Source organism: Acinonyx jubatus, chromosome C1 (genome assembly GCF_027475565.1).
Source record: "Acinonyx jubatus isolate Ajub_Pintada_27869175 chromosome C1, VMU_Ajub_asm_v1.0, whole genome shotgun sequence".
Classification (NCBI taxonomy): Eukaryota; Metazoa; Chordata; class Mammalia; order Carnivora; family Felidae; genus Acinonyx; species Acinonyx jubatus.
This window is the reverse complement of record NC_069381.1, coordinates 210,012,736-210,029,141: the sequence shown is the minus strand read 5'-3', so window position 1 is coordinate 210,029,141 and position 16,406 is coordinate 210,012,736. Positions and strand designations below refer to the sequence as shown.

Below are 16,406 nucleotides of genomic sequence, written 5' to 3'. Positions count from 1 at the left end.
ACACTTCCTCTCCCCCGCGAGTGTTTCCTACACAGGCACCCTGCACTTAGCGCTGCCAGCACACTGAAACAAGTCTTGCCAAGATCTCCATCATTTCTCAGTCCCAAATCCAACAGACTCCTTCAGACCTCACCTCATTTGACCCTTTTATGGCACTGGGCACTGTTCTTTCTTTCTTCTTAAAACCCGCTGATCCCTTGGCTTCTAAAACTCCCTTCTTAGCTCTGCTTCTGCCTCTGGGCCTTCTCCCACTCCGAGATGTCTCTCATCACCGGGCCTGGGCTGCCCAGCCTTCTCCTCTCCTTGTTCTAGCTGCTATTCTGGGCATGTTCCTCATACCACCTGTGTCTGTGGCTATGTGACCATTCCTGCAGAGCCAGTTGTCTGAAACAACGGGGATCCCTCATGCACGCAACATGTCCCACACTGAACTCATTAGCTTCCTCCAAAACCTATGGCCCTGTTTGTATCACTCCACTTACACACACACACATTCAACAGATAATGGGTAAATTATCTTCTCTTCCTCTATTTGGGTCACCAAATCTGTCCATAATAACAATAGCTAATATTAGTTGAGGGGGCTGAGGGCTTAGTATGTGCTCTCGAAAAGGACACGCAGCATCTCACTTAATACACATTATGACGCAAGAGCCTGGTACTATTATTATCCCCATTTCATAGATAAAGCACCTAGGATGACAGAGTAGGGTCCCAGCTGCTCTACTTACTAGCTGTGTGACCCTGGACAAGTTAATTTACCTCTCTATGCCCTAGTTCTGTAAAACAGAGATACCTTTCTTGTAAAAGTAAATGAATCAATATACAAAGAACTGGAATAGTGTTTGGAGCTCGGGGAACATTATGTAAATACTAAGCATTACTATTTTTCTATCCCAGACTGATTCCAAAGCAAGGCACTTGAACACTAAACAACACTGAATCGTCCCATTACTTCTTTTACCTGAATCATTCACTCATTCACTTAGCAAATAATTTCCACCTCTACTGTGTCTGGCAATGCTTTAGGTGCCAGGAATACAGCAGACAACAAAGTCTATGTTCTCATGGCCAGGGAGGGAGCAAACAGACAATTAACGGCCAAGAAAAATGCCAGTAATAAGTACTTGCAGATGACTCAATTAGGGGGATGTGATAGGGAGTCCCCAAGTGATACCTTTCATTGGAGGGTCAAGGATGATCACCTCTTAAGAGGTGATATAAACTGAGATCTGAATGACAAGAAGCCAGCCACACAAATAGTTGTAGAATATTGTCACTTGATCATGCCCACCTCTCATCTCTCAAGGCTCTTCCTATGAGTACCCTAATCTTGCTCTGTGCCAAACTGCTTGAAAACACCAGAGTCTTCTTATTCCACCATGTCTGGGCCCATGCTGTTCTTTTTGTCCCCCATAACCCAGTAAGTGTCCCCTTGGTCCCCATCCCAGAGCTCAAAATATGAACTTCCTCAGGGGGTCTCCATAGGTCAGAAAAGCAGGGTGCTGACCCCAGAACTGGCCCCAACCTCCTCCCTAATCAGAGCCCCAGTGGCTAGCTATGGGTTTCCTACACACTCAGTCCCAGGAGTATGCTAGTTAAGCATTGCAAAATAACTTGATTGCTCCCTAAGAATCCCCATGGGCCCTTGTTAAAATACAAAATCCTGGTCCCCAATTCAAACCTCTTTAATTAGGATCTCCAGAGGCAACTCTGGGCATCAGTTCAATTGTGGAAATGTCATCATAGCTGAAGGTATCCTGGTTTTGCAGAAACGTTTATTTATTTTTATTAAAAAAATTTTTTTTAGTGTTTATTTATTTGAGGGGGGAAGGGCGGAGAGAGAGAGACAGAGAGACAGAATCTGAAGCAGGATCCAGGATCGGAGGTGTCAGCACAGAACCCGATGCGGGGCTAGAACCCATGAACCGTGAGATCATGACCTGAGCCTGAGCAGAAGTTGGAAGTTTAACCGAATGAGCCACCCAGGCAACCCTGCAGAGACATTTAGATACCAGATGCCCAGTATATATCCTAGGCAGGCTCTATACTGAAGGAAGTGCTCTGGGTCAAGTTTGGCACCAACTAAATTTGCCCGCAGTGACCCATCAGAACTGGCAAAAGCACCACCCAAAGAACCTCCTGTGCCTCTGCCATTGAGGAAACCTTTCCTTGCCTCTTTTGACTAACTCCTGGACCATTTGGTGAGACTGACTTCTAAGTCACATTTTATGTTTTAGTCCCAAATAACAAAAAGGGGAACTTGTGAGTGGTCAAAGGGTTGGCCTGTGGTTGGCCTCACCAAGTTCCTCTCCCCACCCCAGTTATAATGCCCGGTGACCACCAGAAAGTTATCTCTCCGGTCTTGTTCCTCGTTGGGAGAAATACCCAGCTCATGAGGCTACTTGACAATAAATGTAATGTTTGTGCACTGTTCACAGACATAGGCGACAGTCTTTTATTAACAGCTCTTAGGAGGCAGCTTCAGGCACGTGGCCTGGGAAAGAATCACCTGCAGACGGGGATTTTCTGGCTCGGATTCATTGGCGGGCCAGGCTGAAGTGCGCCTCCTACGCGGGCGCTGTGAACCTGGCGGTCCCTTTATTTCGGGAGGTCTCTGGCTCATCAGCAGGGAAATGGGGACGAACTACTCTCTCCACGGCCGCCGGGCGGCTCAGCGTGGAGAGCGGGCTGCAGCCGCTCGTGGGGCCGCCCAAGATCTCCACGGACCCCTCCCTCCCCCGAGTAGACAGGACACCGACACGTTCAGATACCTGAGACTACCCATATGCAGCCGCCCGCGTCTCGGGAACTAGCGGCGCCAAAAGCGTCAGTCCCACGGCGCAAGCGCCGCGAGCGCGGGCCGCGAAGAGGCTCTTCAGGAACCGCGCGCCTACCACCCAATCAGAGCCGGCCTTGCACAAAGCGAATCCCGCCCCCAGGGCGCCGCCACCAAATCCCCTCCCCCTCCCGTGCCCGCCTCGGCCCGCCCACTCCTGCCTGCGCCCCGCCTCGCGCCGTTCTTGGGTAGAGGCTCGCGATTGGTCCATAGGATGGACGCAACCTCTGGTTGGCCGAGACGGAGTCACGAGGACGCCGTCGTCGCCTTTCCAGAGGCGATTACTGGGCAGGCTCAGTCTTTCGCCTCAGTCTCGAGCTCTAGCTGGCAGCCAAGCATACGTGCTCCGGGATATTCTGTACCAGCGGCCGCCATCGCCGTCGCTTGGGTTCCTCTGGACTCGTCTGCGCCACTCGCCCGCCACACACTCCGCCGGCATACGCCGCCATCATGGTGAAGCTCGCAAAAGTAAGAAGCCTGCTTGCGCAAGCATGGACGTCGAGGCCTGCTTTCTGAGGAGGGCGCGCGCGGCGCCGCGAGGAGGAGGGCCTGCGCGCCGTCCCGGGCGCGTTCGAGGGCGCCATGCTGCGGGAAATCTCGCGCGGTTAGCGGGGAGGTCTCGCGTTTTTTGGCTAATCGGTGGCGAGGTGAAGGGCTTCGGCAGGTTCCGCGGGTGGTTGTGGTGGGGCGGAAAGACTTCGAGACTGAGTGGGGAGGGGGCGCCGGGCCTTGGGGTGGAGGGATGATGCCAAACTCCTGCGACGGGCCGAAGCGGGGCCCCGCCTCCTGACGCACGTGCCCCAGCGCGCGGCCCGCCACGTGGGCCGCGCCGCTTGGGTCCCGGCGTCTGCGGAGGGGACCTGGCCGTGAGTTGGGGAGAGGCGGGACTGCTTTAAACGGAGGGCCTGCGGCCTACGGGATGTCGGCTCCGGCCAGACGGGCGGGCACGAGGTGGGCTCCAGGGGGAGGCCCTGCCTCGTGCTTTTTATGCTGTGCTGCGCGCACATGGTGACCTGCGCGGTATCTTCACGTGGCTCCGCCGGGTCTGGAAGGGGCGGGGTTTCCACGGAAAAGAACTTCGGAAGAGCGAAGGTTGTAAGGGCTAGCGTGGTTTTTTGAAAACTTGTCTTAAAGACCCTCACCACCCCGAATTTGGATTCAGGCGAGAGTGTAGGTTGTGGTGCCAGAATTAACCAAAGGCTTTTTTAAGGTAGTTCCCCCCACGCGGTAAAGAGCTATGGGTTGTTGGCCGTTAAAATGGGCCAGTTGTCTGTACTGTTAAAACCATTCGTGAAGTTTGTAAATCACAGGGAAAATGGGGGAGCGGGGCTCAAGAGTCTTACCGCTTTAACGTTGACCTCAGTACTAGTTTACCTAGTAGTTCACGTGTCAGTATTTTTATCCAGCAGTCTGAAAAGCGGATTTAAAAAAAGGAGGTGGCTTACTACGCTTAAGAATGATGGGAAAATATGAATGGTCTGAGATGTTGGAGGTGTGATGTGCTAATTGTTTGTTTTAGGCTGGTAAAAATCAAAGTGACCCCAAGAAAATGGCTCCTCCCCCTAAGGAGGTAGAAGAAGACAGTGAAGATGAGGAAATGTCAGAAGATGAAGATGATGATAGCAGTGGAGAAGAGGTAATTATATATAGCTTCATGCCGAGTTGTGTTAAACTACGAAACGGAGAGTTAAAACAGGTGGTATCAAATGTCTGAAAATACTGGCAAAAATAAGATTATGTTCATTCATCCATGGTCTGCGGAGATTGTTTCCCAAGCTCTTCATTGGCATGTTGAGATACAGGGTAAGTATTTGAATGAATTTGACAGAAAAGATTTAGAGTCTCCTTTTCCTGTGCTCTCTGTAGGGCTTGGTGCCATATGTTGTATTAAATCGTGACATTTTTCTAGTTTTAGTATGTTAGGTCAACACACTAGATGAATAAACAGCCTGGACTGTTAAGTGTCTAGTAAGTGGCATTGCTGAGCATTGTTTTCAGGTCTCGGTTAGCCTTACCAGATCCTTTCCTAGCCTCCAAGGAGGATTGATTATGAGCTGTGTGATACTAGTTACTGTTAACCTCTTGGTGTGGGTTGAGGGTGGCCACCCTCTCTGTGTTAACCTGGTAACATGCCTGGCTACTGTTTGCTCACTGTAAAGACCACTAATCCCTATATTTTTGCCTAGATTTGTTGAGGATTTGATAAAGGTTTTACTGTTAATTCATTACCTGATGAAACTAGCAGCAAAAAGTGGCTTTGAGTGTAAAATTAAGGTAGACGAATGGAAGTTTTTATCAAGCTTAAGATGCTCACTCTTTATTAATTTTGCAAGGGTTGACTGTCCAGTCTATTTGTTACTCATTTTATTTTCTAGTTCTAAGAATGAGCTTTTTATACCAGCACCCACTGTAAGAATCCTAAATGATTAAGTAGTACTTAACAAGTAGAGCTTTCTGTGTGCAAGACTTCTAATAGATATGCCAACTCATAATCTTTCTAACAGTATGAGAGGTTGATGTTATTATCCTTTACAGATGAGGAAAAAAAAGTTGAGGCTTAAAAGTTATTTTAAGCTTTTCCTAAGGCTGTTAAAGTGGCAGGTAGGATCCAAACTGACTTGTCAGAGTCCATATTAAGCTGTGCCACTTTAAATGCAGTTAGAATGTATGAAGTACAGGAATTCAGAGGTATTTTAACTGTTAAGAGCAGTTTCTTATGCTTCAGTATTGTATTTTATCTGAAGAAGAAGGCTGTGACTTCAGGCACATGGGAGGACCCACTGTCATGGCCCTGTAGTTTAACACACTAACATATATCTAATGCGTGTGGTCTTGAGCCAGAACCAGTGTGAGAATTTAGTACTTGCTCATGGGACCAAGGCACTCTTTGGGATTGGAAACAGATTTATGTTTGGTTTTATTTATTCTTCAGGTTATCATTCCTCAGAAAAAAGGCAAGAAGGCTGCCGCAACTCCAGCAAAGAAGGTGATGGTTTCCCCAACAAAAAAGGTTGCAGTCGCCACACCAGCCAAGAAAGCAGTTGTCACCCCTGGCAAAAAGGCAGCAGCCACACCAGCCAAAAAAACCGTTGCACCAGCCAAAGCAGTAGCAACACCTGGCAAGAAGGGAGCCACCCCGGGCAAGGCATTGGTAGCAACTCCTGGTAAGAAAGGAGCAGCCACCCCAGCCAAGGGAGCAAAGAATGGGAAGAATGCCAAGAAGGAAGACAGTGATGAGGAGGATGACGAGGACAGTGAAGAGGAGGATGAGGAAGAGGAGGATGAAGAGGAGGAGGATGAATTCGAGCCGGCAGTGATGAAAGCCGCCGCTGCTGCCCCTGCCTCAGATGATGAGGACGACGACGATGAGGAGGAAGATGATGAGGATGAGGAAGAGGATGAGGATGAGGATGACGATGGTAAGGAGTTCTTTTGTTTCCGGACTAGTTTTTAGAAGGTTCGTTAGAGGTGAGGTTTTGGCAGTAATGCTACACATTCCAGGATGGTCTAGGAGTTAGATGAAAATCCTCCCAGGGATTTTCTGGGGTGTCTGTGGTACAGAAGTCTTAAGTCACCCAAAACGATTGCCTGCCCCTGAGAAAATGTTTAAAATGGCCTATTTTGTGAGTATTTTTCATAAGGTGGGATTTGCTTCCAACAGATCTGTTTACTCCTTTCTGTAACTGCTAAGCACGGTGGCGTTGATAGGATCGCATTTCTTTTCCTTTAGATTTTCCAAGAACTGAAGTTGGTTTGGGGAGAATTCTCTGGAGGTTTTGAGTAAGTTGCATCTCTTTCAGACTCTGAAGAAGAAGCTATGGAGACCACACCAGCCAAAGGAAAGAAAATCCCTGCAAAAGCCGTTCCTGTGAAGGCCAAGAGTGCAGCTGAAGATGAAGATGAGGAGGAGGATGATGAGGATGAAGATGAGGAGGATGATGAGGAAGAGGAGGATGATGATGAGGAAGAAGAGGAGGAGGAGGAGGAGGAGGAAGAAGAAGAAGAAGAAGGTAATCAAGTTAAATTCTGAAGTACAGTGATAAAAATTATAGAGGTTACTTGGGGGGAAGAAAAGGCACTTCAATATGTGTGACTACTCACTGGTAACAGAGTGTTGAAAATCTTGTGTACAGAGCCTGTTAAAGAAGCACCTGGAAAGCGAAAGAAGGAAATGGCCAAACAGAAAGCGGCTCCTGAAGCCAAGAAACAGAAAGTAGAAGGTAACTTGCAGAATGGGGGGTAGGGGAAGGGTGTGGCACCTGATCGCACAAGTGATGAACAGCAGAGGGACTTAATACTGAAGCCTGATGTGATATTGTGATGTCTGATGTGCTCTGTGTAGAAATTCCACACTGGAAATTTAAGTTCATCCCATACTTTATAAATAGACTAATTTGAATTCCTGTTTTATACAGGTACAGAACCAACTACATCATTCAATCTTTTTGTTGGAAACCTGAATTTCAGCAAATCTGCTCCTGAATTAAAAACAGGCATTAGTGATATTTTTGCTAAAAATGATCTTGCTGTTGTGGATGTCAGAATTGGTGTGTCTAGGTGAGTATGGAGGAATTCTGCACATTACTCCTGGATTTGCAAGTTTTCAAATAGTAGACATTAATGAGTTAAGTTACTAGATTAGCAAAACGTAAAATCCCAAATTGAAGTTTCTAAAATCTCCCTTACATTTTGTTACAGCGTTAATTTTTAGTAAGTTATAAGATTTGAATCTTAGGTTTCTAGAAAGATCTGAAACTAGTGGATTTGAAGAGATATAATGGTTCTAACTTCCATTTATTTTGAGAGAGAGCACAAGTGGGGGAGGGGCAGCAAGAGAGGGAGAGAGAGAGAATCCCAAGCAGGCTCCGAGCTGCCAGCACAGAGCCCAGTGTGGGGTTTGGGCACAGGAAACTGTGAGATCATGGCCTGACCCGAAACCAAGAGTCAGACGCTTAACCAACTGAGCCACCCAGGAGCCCCTAAACCAGGTTCTTTTGATTGCTGTTAGTATCAGTTGTTAGGAGCAGTATGGCTAATACCTCAAAGGTGAACTTGCATCAGTTCCCTGATACCTTGCTCTATAGCAGCAGTTTAATAGAGCCTTGACTTCTGTTAAGACCATAGGTTTTTCTTTGCTTAATTCTTGTTTGCATCATCACATCGTCACATTTTGCTTGCCCGGAAGGGATTGTGTAGTCATGTTTTCATGGGTTTTTTTCCCCCCATTCGTAATTTTGCATTTTTCATCTTACTGTCTTAAAGGAAGTTTGGCTATGTGGATTTTGAATCTGCTGAAGATCTGGAAAAAGCTTTGGAACTCACTGGTTTAAAAGTCTTTGGCAATGAAATTAAACTAGAAAAACCAAAGGGAAAAGACAGTAAGAAAGGTATGTAAGACTGGGTAATTGTGATAACTGACCTCTAACTTCTTAATGGTTATATATCTAGTCGGGAGCTAGTTGGCCAGGGTAAATAGTTTAACTTTTATTGGTTTCCTTATAATGTGAGGGTTTAAATGAGTTCAAGTGATAAATGTACTGCTTGCTGGTTTTCTAAATTCCCGAGCAAGAATACACTTCTTTAAAAAAGAATTAGTTAATAGAGGTCTTTCCTCCATAGAACTATATTAGATCCTAACCACTCTTTTAGTATTCTTTATCTTTTCTCTCTTTGTTTGTCATGTTTCAAAATGTATGTTCGTAATCTTAATTCAAAAAGTATTTAGCACCTGTTTTAGTTTGAGCACTGCTGTGAGTATCCAACACGCAATTTGATTTCACTGGTGACAGCAGCTTGTGTTTTTGCCATTTGCTGCATCTCTATACTTCCGTGCCATGTATAAGTGGGTGTACGTATATATATGTACATGCTTTGTATATTGTAGGATCTCAAATTATTTGTTGAACAGAACTTTTCCGTTAGTTCTTCGGGGAGGGGAGAGTATGTCTTTCAAGCAATACACTTCATTTGTTTTGTTTTTTTTTAACCTAGATCGAGACGCAAGAACACTTTTGGCTAAAAATCTGCCTTACAAAGTTACTCAGGATGAATTAAAAGAAGTATTTGAAGATGCTGTGGAAATCAGATTAGTCAGCAAGGATGGAAAGAGTAAAGGGTATGTTTTGTGTGTAAGGAATGTCGACATCCATTAAAATTAATGTACTTCTGATTTTATAAAAGAAATTTTGATCTCACTTTCCTGGGTGTGTGATTGGTGCAAACTAATCTTTAACCAGTGCCTTAACTTCCTACCTGGGCAGTGGGAAAACATACTTTAGGGTCATTGTAAAAGACTCCAAATATATACAAAGTATTGTGAAATGTACCTAGCTTTGTAAGTAATAGCAGTTGTGCAGTGAGATGGGGTTACCATGAACAAGTTTTCTAGGTGTGCTTGGCAACCTTCTGTAGTGGAAGGAAAATTTTAATGCAAGTGAAACATGGCAGGAAACCAGAACATTTCAGTTCTTTAAGAGCATTTTTATTGTACTCATTTGAAACAAGATTCTGTTGGTGAGATTAGAACATTTGTGTTAACATGGTTGTTTTTTAAAAATCAGTGTTTTTTAAAGTTCTTAATGTCTTTTTTTTTTCTACTGTTGCAGGATTGCTTATATTGAATTTAAGACAGAAGCTGATGCAGAAAAAACCTTGGAAGAAAAGCAGGGAACAGAGATAGATGGGCGATCTATTTCCCTGTACTATACTGGAGAGAAGGGTCAAAATCAAGACTATAGAGGTGGAAAGAATAGCACTTGGAGTGGTAAGAATTTACAGAATTCCAGGATTGATGGAGGGACATCTTTGCATTTTTACTGTTTTTTTTTTTTTTTTTTTTTTTTTAAGTTCACTAGTAAATTAGATGTAGCTCTAGATCGGTCAAGTTCAGTACCTCTCTGATAGTAATTCAGTGTCTTGAGTGAGGTGTATGAAGTCGTTTTGCATTGGAACATAGATCTCCCTGTGTTTGACCCTTTAAAGGACTTCGATGATGTGCGCCTTTAAATTAGAATATTTGTTCTAGGAACATATAAACAAATAGCTTTTACATATTTAGGTAATAGGAATATAATAGTGCATGGTAAGTACTCAGTATGAGTAACAAGTGGAAGTCCACCTGCATGTCCATTGACATGCTAATTCTTCCCAGTCATAGAAGTTCTCGAATAAGGTATAGCTGTGACTGAACTTAGGAACCATTGTTTCAGAGTCTTCATTTGGCTTTTTTTTTCTTTGTAGGTGAATCAAAAACTCTGGTTTTAAGCAATCTCTCCTACAATGCAACAGAAGAAACTCTTCAAGAAGTATTTGAGAAGGCGACTTTTATTAAAGTGCCCCAGAACCAAAATGGCAAATCTAAAGGGTAAAATAATTAGTATGGTTAGGATATTAATTATGGGCTTTAAGAGGCTGAATCATTTTAGCTCACAAATTGGGCATAAAGAGCATCATTTAAGTATCTCTTTGGTGGCATTAGATGTCTGCAGCCCAGCAACTATGTGCTTGGTAACTAACTCTAAGTATTGATGATTATTCTCAGGTATGCATTTATAGAATTTGCTTCATTTGAAGATGCTAAAGAAGCTTTAAATTCCTGTAATAAAAGGGAAATTGAGGGCAGAGCAATCAGGCTGGAGTTGCAAGGACCCAGGGGATCACCTAATGCAAGAAGCCGTAAGTTACGTTTAACATGGTGTTATGTTGAGGGTCGGCACTCCTCGGTGCTATGCTGCATCATTGTCCAGTTTAGAGGTGAACGTTTGTGTTTCCTGTTGCTGCTGAGTGAAGGATACTGGATATGATGATTGATTATCTGAGAACATAACTGATGAAATCCCAAGAAAATTCCTCTAGATAGTCAAGTTCTGATCCAGTGAGGTCTTCTAGCAGCACATTCTCCCACAGTTACTGCCCTATGTGGTGATTGTAACAGCTGCCAGCTTGTTTAGGGATTGCTGTCTTTGCATTGCTTCTCCTTTCCATAAAGGATCTGAGACAGGACCTCAGCTGCTCTGGTGATCAGTATAAACTTGAGATGATTGATTTATGCCTTTTGCTTTAACTGAGCACTAGTTTGCTAAGTTGCTTTTATGTGCCTTTTTTCCAGAGATTTTTAAGTGAAAGGCTAGCTTCTGCTAAGCTGAGCATTCTTGGCCAGTAGTCCCATACTGGACGTTATTAAAAGCTACCATCTGGTTATTGTGGCTTTAGGTAAAATGTGTAATTTTTCTTCCGTAGAGCCGTCCAAAACCTTGTTTGTCAAAGGTCTGTCTGAGGATACCACAGAAGAAACATTAAAGGAATCGTTCGATGGCTCTGTTCGGGCAAGGATAGTCACTGACCGGGAGACTGGGTCCTCCAAAGGGTAAGATGAAAGGAAATACTTGTCCACGCAGCGGAGACCTCCTTTCTAGTATACCTTCTCACTGAGCTCCTTTCTGTCGATTGGTGGCAGTTTATGGATTCGCACGAGAAGAAGAGACAATTCACAGTTAGCATTATTTTGCCCTCTGTCTTCACAGAGGTATATTCTGATCTGTGAGACATTTCTGGGGGTCGATAAAATGAGTTTCAGCCTTCCACAAGGAAGCCTTTCACTCTGTCACTTGGGTCTTTCCTCCACTGAGCAAATCTACTTCCTGTGGAATCACTGTCCCAACATGTGAGGTTAATCTTGGCACTTGCAGTATGTGTTCTTTCTATAACGAGTAATCTCATTTGGCATTTCAGGTTTGGTTTTGTAGACTTCAACAGTGAGGAAGATGCCAAAGCTGCCAAGGAGGCCATGGAAGATGGTGAAATTGATGGAAACAAAGTTACTTTGGACTGGGCCAAACCGAAGGGTGAAGGTGGCTTTGGAGGTCGCGGTGGAGGCCGAGGTGGCTTTGGAGGCCGAGGTGGTGGCAGAGGAGGCCGAGGTGGATTTGGTGGCAGAGGCCGGGGAGGCTTTGGAGGTAAGGAGGCTGGGGCTTCCTCTCTGTGTGCACTGGACACTGGCATGTGTCCTTCACAATGTGTCCAGAGCCCAGGGCAGGGTTCTTGCATCAGCCTCCAGGTTGTCACTGATCACTGTGGGGAGGGGAGGACTCCTGGCTGCTTTGTACTCATTCTTCAATGTCTTGGCTTCCTATAGGGCGAGGAGGCTTCCGAGGAGGCAGAGGAGGAGGGGGAGACCACAAGCCACAAGGAAAGAAGACGAAGTTTGAATAGTTTCTTCCATCCCTCTGTCTTTACCCTCTTCTGTTTGAAAGAAAAGGACTCTGGGGTTTTTACTCTGTTACCTGATCAATGACAGAGCCTTCTGAGGACATTCCAAGACAGTATACAGTCCTGTGGTCTACTTGGAAGTTCGTATAGATAACATTTCAAGGGAGATACCCTGTTGGTTTTGACTGGATATTCATATAAACTTTTTAAAGAGATGAGTGATAGAGCTAATCCTTATCTGTAAGTTTTGAATTTATATTGTTTCTTCCCATGTACAAAACCATTTTTTTCCTACGAATAGTTTTGTTTTTGTTTTTTTGCGTTGGGGGGGGTGTAAAGGAAAGCAGAATGTTTTATCATGATTTTTGCTTCAGCAACTTTGGGACAAATTAAAAGTCCTAAACTCTGGTGCCAGACTTGTACTTCCTAGAGTGTCTCCTGGAATACCACTGCAGGTGGAGCGTGGCAGAGCCAGCTCTGTGGCTCCAGATCACCCCACCCCACCCCCTGCCATGGAAATGCTTGTTACATTGGGTTCAAGTATCCTGGCTACAAGTTTTGGTGAGATGGTTGGTAAAGTGACTTGAAAGGCTTATTGGAAATCTGCTGTGGCTTATCCTGTTTGTTGCAGGCCTGAGGATCAGGTGTTCTGAAGAAGTACTCTGGAGAGGGGCTAGGAGCACATTGGTCAGGCCTCCTGAAACCTGCAGCTGAGAGCATGGATTCTGGAATTGGCGATAATTCAATAGAATTTGTGCTAGATGAATGGACCAGTGGGGGCTTAGGGATTATGGTGAGCCTGGGGAAGAAAACCAAGTCCAGTAGGTGGACCCTTGTGTTTTGTAAATCTTCCAACAACCTCTGGTTCAACCAACCAAGTAAGGGCTTTGGTATTACACGAGATTCAGTATTCACTAATTTACTCCTTATTCCCTCTAGCACTACTAATAATCAAGGGCCCCAAGGTCTATGCCAGCAGATTAACAGGATTACTGAATGATGCCCTAGATGCTGTGGAGCAGAGATGTTAAAACAGCCATCCAAAAAGCCCATGGACTCTAACCACCTGTTTTAGACTAGTCAAAGTGCCAAATCAAAATGTAGGTGGGTGTCTGGCTGGTAGAGCATGTGACTTTGTAGTTTCAACACTTATTTTGAGAGTGCAAGAACCCCAAGCAGCTTCTGAGCTGTCAGCGCAGAGCCTGACCTGGGACTTGATCCCACAAACTGTGAGATCATGACCTGAACTGAAATTGAGTGGGATGCTCAACTGAGAGAGCCACCCAGGTGCCCCATTAAAAACCATTTAAAAAAAAAAAAAAATCTTGATTTGGCTCAGGTCATGATCTCCAGGGTTTGTGGGATTGCCTGCTTGAGGTTCTCGGTCCTCTCTGTCTCTCCCCTGCTTGTGCTTGCTCTCAAATATCTAAAAAACCAACTCTTTTGCATTTTAGCAAAATAAAATATTTTTGAGAGCAGGGGAGGGGCAGAGAGAGGAGGACAGGATGGAAGTGGCCTCTGCAGACCGCTTGTGACGCGTAACCAATGGAGTCACCCAGGTGTCTCTTACAATACATTTTTAATGTGAGCGTACAAAGAAAAGGGGCTCCAGGGGGGTTCAGTTAAGTATTCGACTTCTGCTCCGGTCATGATCACAGGGTTCATGAGTTCAAGCCCCACGTCAGGCTCTGCTGACCGCTCAGAGCCTGGAGCTCTCTTTCTGCCCCTCCCCTGCTCATGTTCTCTCTTAAAAATAAACATCAAAAAAGTGTTCTTGTAAGTAAATGTTTGTTTTAGGCCTGGTTGAGTTTCACTGTGGGTGAAGGAAATCTCTGCTGTATGCATATTTTTTGCAGCTTAAGCTAGTCTTGTGGATATGGGGGATAGCTATGATGGCCTGCTTTGAGGGTGAACGCACCAGTGGAAGCTTGTTGCTGCTATGAAGGTCAAGCCAGAAAGCAGATGTTCTTGGATAAACTTAAAAAAAAGCTTGGCAGCCTGTGTTTCTCTGGATTCTCTGGATTCTGCTGTTCACTCAGTGGAGTTCAGACTGCCTAATGTCAAAATTTGCATCCGGGCAAAACAGTGTCCCAAAACTGGGCTAGCAAGGCCTGTGAGGTTGGTGTTTGCATCTCCTGAGACCTAGCAAAGGAGGATTCTAGGGCTGTCGTGACCCTACAGCCTTCTCTCGTGTAGGTGCTTGCCCTGGTTGGCTACTCTACCTGGCAGGCCTAGAGGTTTAAATAAACCTGAAAAGTTATTTGGCCGTTAGGAACAGAGACCAGGGTTGCTATGAGTCCAGGCCCAGCACAGCCAGGGCTTAAGTACCTGTTACTAAATAGGACTTTACAGCCCTAGAGGTGTGGGGTGTCTGTGGGTTCCCTTGTTGAAGGGAAGGGAAATGTATTCCACCATTAGATTTGCTCTTGGGGGGTCTGGCTGGTGCTGTCAGTTAAGCATCGGACTTTGGCTCAGGTCATGATCTGGTTTGTGAGTTCAAGCCCCAAATCGGGCTCTGCTGTCAGTCCTGAGCCCACTTCGGATCTTCTGTTCCCCTCTCTGCCCCTCCTTTCCTGTCTCAAAAATAAACATAAAAATCTAGAATCACTGTACACATGTACTTTAATAAGCGAATGCTGCTGATGGTGTGCCTTCCCTCAGCCCCTCCATATGCCTGATGTGGGCGGAAAAGTAAGGTTCGTTCTCCCTTTCTGCTGTTCGGTTCCTCACCATTAAATTGGGGACAGTCCAGTCCTGTTATTACTGGTTGTTCCAGGGGTGGTGTGCTGACTTGTGTGGAATGGAGAGGAGGTTGGAGGGTAGTCCGTCACCCTGGAAGGCCAAGGAGGAGCATTAACCCTTACCTTTAGGGACTAGAATCCTGCAAACGTCTTAATTCTTGCCTCCCGGACTTGGTGGGCTGGGTGAAGGTTTTGCAGCCATTTTAGAAAAGCAGCTCCCGTTGGCAAATGGTTGTCACCACTTCTGTCATTCTTCCAGCAGGTGGCAGCACATCCACGAGGATGTGGAAACCTAAGGCTGCGTTTCAGGGCAATGTGTTTTTTTTCTTTTAGTTTGTTTTTTTCTTCTGTTTCATTTTATATTAGAGACTCTGAAGCACGCTCCAGGCTCCGAGCTGTCAATGCAGAGCCTGAAGTGGGGCTCGAACTCACCAGCAGTGAGATCATGACCTGAGCCAAAGTTGACGGAGCCTTTGGTGGTGCTTTTTTGTTTTGCCCCGTGGTGTTTTTTTGTTTTGTTTTTTTAATGTTTATTTAAGACATTAAAGAGAGCACACAAGCGAGGGAAGGGCAGAGAGAAAAAAATCCCAAGCAGGCTCTGTGCTGTGCTGTCTGCCCACGAACTGGAAGATTATGACCTGAGCTGAGATCAAGAGTTGGACACTTAACTGAGCCACCCAGGTGCTCCCAGGCCAATGTGTCTTTAACTTCAAATTTACACTTGGATTAAGTGATGGGGCTTGGGAGTCTGCAGGAAGTCCACTCAGCATGCTAAGAGATGCTGTGGAATGCATAGAGAACTCAATTTCATGGAATGGTTGGCCTGTGCCCTTTCCCAGAGGTATCCCATTTTTGTATGCTTGGTTCACTGTCTCTTTGTATCTCAATCTGTTTCCCCTCAGCCTAAAAAAGTGCCAAAAGTTTTCTCGTCAAAAGAATTGTTCCCTGACCCAACCTCCCCACCCAGCTGTTGCCACTTGCCTTCATTGCCAAACTTTGACAAGGACCACACTCCTGAGTCCCACTCCTTGTCCCTAGCATTGTGACTTATGTCCCCTTGCTTCCTTGCAGCATTTAACAGATGAGCCCTCCTTCCTGCCTGAAACTCCCTTCCCCGCCCTTAGAAAACCTGGGCAGACAGTAGAGCGGTGTGCGCTGTGACCCTCAGCCGAGGTGGAGAGGGGAAGAGCAAGCAGCCCTCGGCTTAGAGCCTTTCAGCAGGCTCATTCTCTCCCAATTTCTAGATAGGAGCCAGTGGCTATCTCCCGCAGATCAGGTAACCCAGCGGCGCCGGGAAAAGGCTTGGAGAGTTCCTCTACTGCTGGGCCCTCCACGTGGAAACATGAAAAGCACACATGTATCCCTGCTAACCTCTGAGTAGAGGGGCTTGATGTCATTGTTCTGTCCCGTGGGCCTAGGACAGTGCCTGACATGCAGTAGGTACTCAGTAAGTGATGAACGAAGGAACCCCAGAGGAAGTCCTTCCCCCAAATGCAGGGAAAGCTGTGATAGCAGCAGGAGAGAATCTAGGCCAGGAGTTCTTAACATTTGCACGTAGGGGGTCCTGGTAAAGACTTTGAACCTCTCAGAATAACGTTCTCAAGATTATTTGCTTTAAA

At 45.7% G+C, this 16,406-nt stretch overlaps 1 protein-coding gene and 3 non-coding genes across 4 annotated transcripts; all 4 read left to right on the top strand.

The window, feature by feature from the left end:
* The first annotated feature begins 3,102 nt into the window (after positions 1-3,102).
* NCL (nucleolin) lies at positions 3,103-12,454 on the top strand. The gene is made up of 14 exons (XM_015079090.3): positions 3,103-3,307; positions 4,359-4,475; positions 5,772-6,258; positions 6,640-6,849; positions 6,973-7,059; positions 7,255-7,396; positions 8,102-8,226; positions 8,831-8,954; positions 9,445-9,602; positions 10,079-10,202; positions 10,380-10,513; positions 11,078-11,204; positions 11,570-11,793; positions 11,973-12,454. Exons 1-14 carry the CDS (start codon positions 3,290-3,292, stop codon positions 12,047-12,049), a joined length of 2,154 nt encoding a protein of 717 aa, XP_014934576.1. The 5' UTR covers positions 3,103-3,289; the 3' UTR covers positions 12,050-12,454.
* LOC113598368 (small nucleolar RNA SNORD82) lies at positions 7,104-7,172 on the top strand. Its single transcript, XR_003419031.1, has one exon. It is a non-coding gene; the product is annotated as a small nucleolar RNA SNORD82 (small nucleolar RNA).
* On the top strand, positions 10,633-10,713 carry LOC113598369 (small nucleolar RNA SNORD20). Its single transcript, XR_003419032.1, has one exon. It is a non-coding gene; the product is annotated as a small nucleolar RNA SNORD20 (small nucleolar RNA).
* On the top strand, positions 11,257-11,388 carry LOC113598362 (small nucleolar RNA SNORA75). Its single transcript, XR_003419028.1, has one exon. It is a non-coding gene; the product is annotated as a small nucleolar RNA SNORA75 (small nucleolar RNA).
* Positions 12,455-16,406: the final 3,952 nt, after the last annotated feature.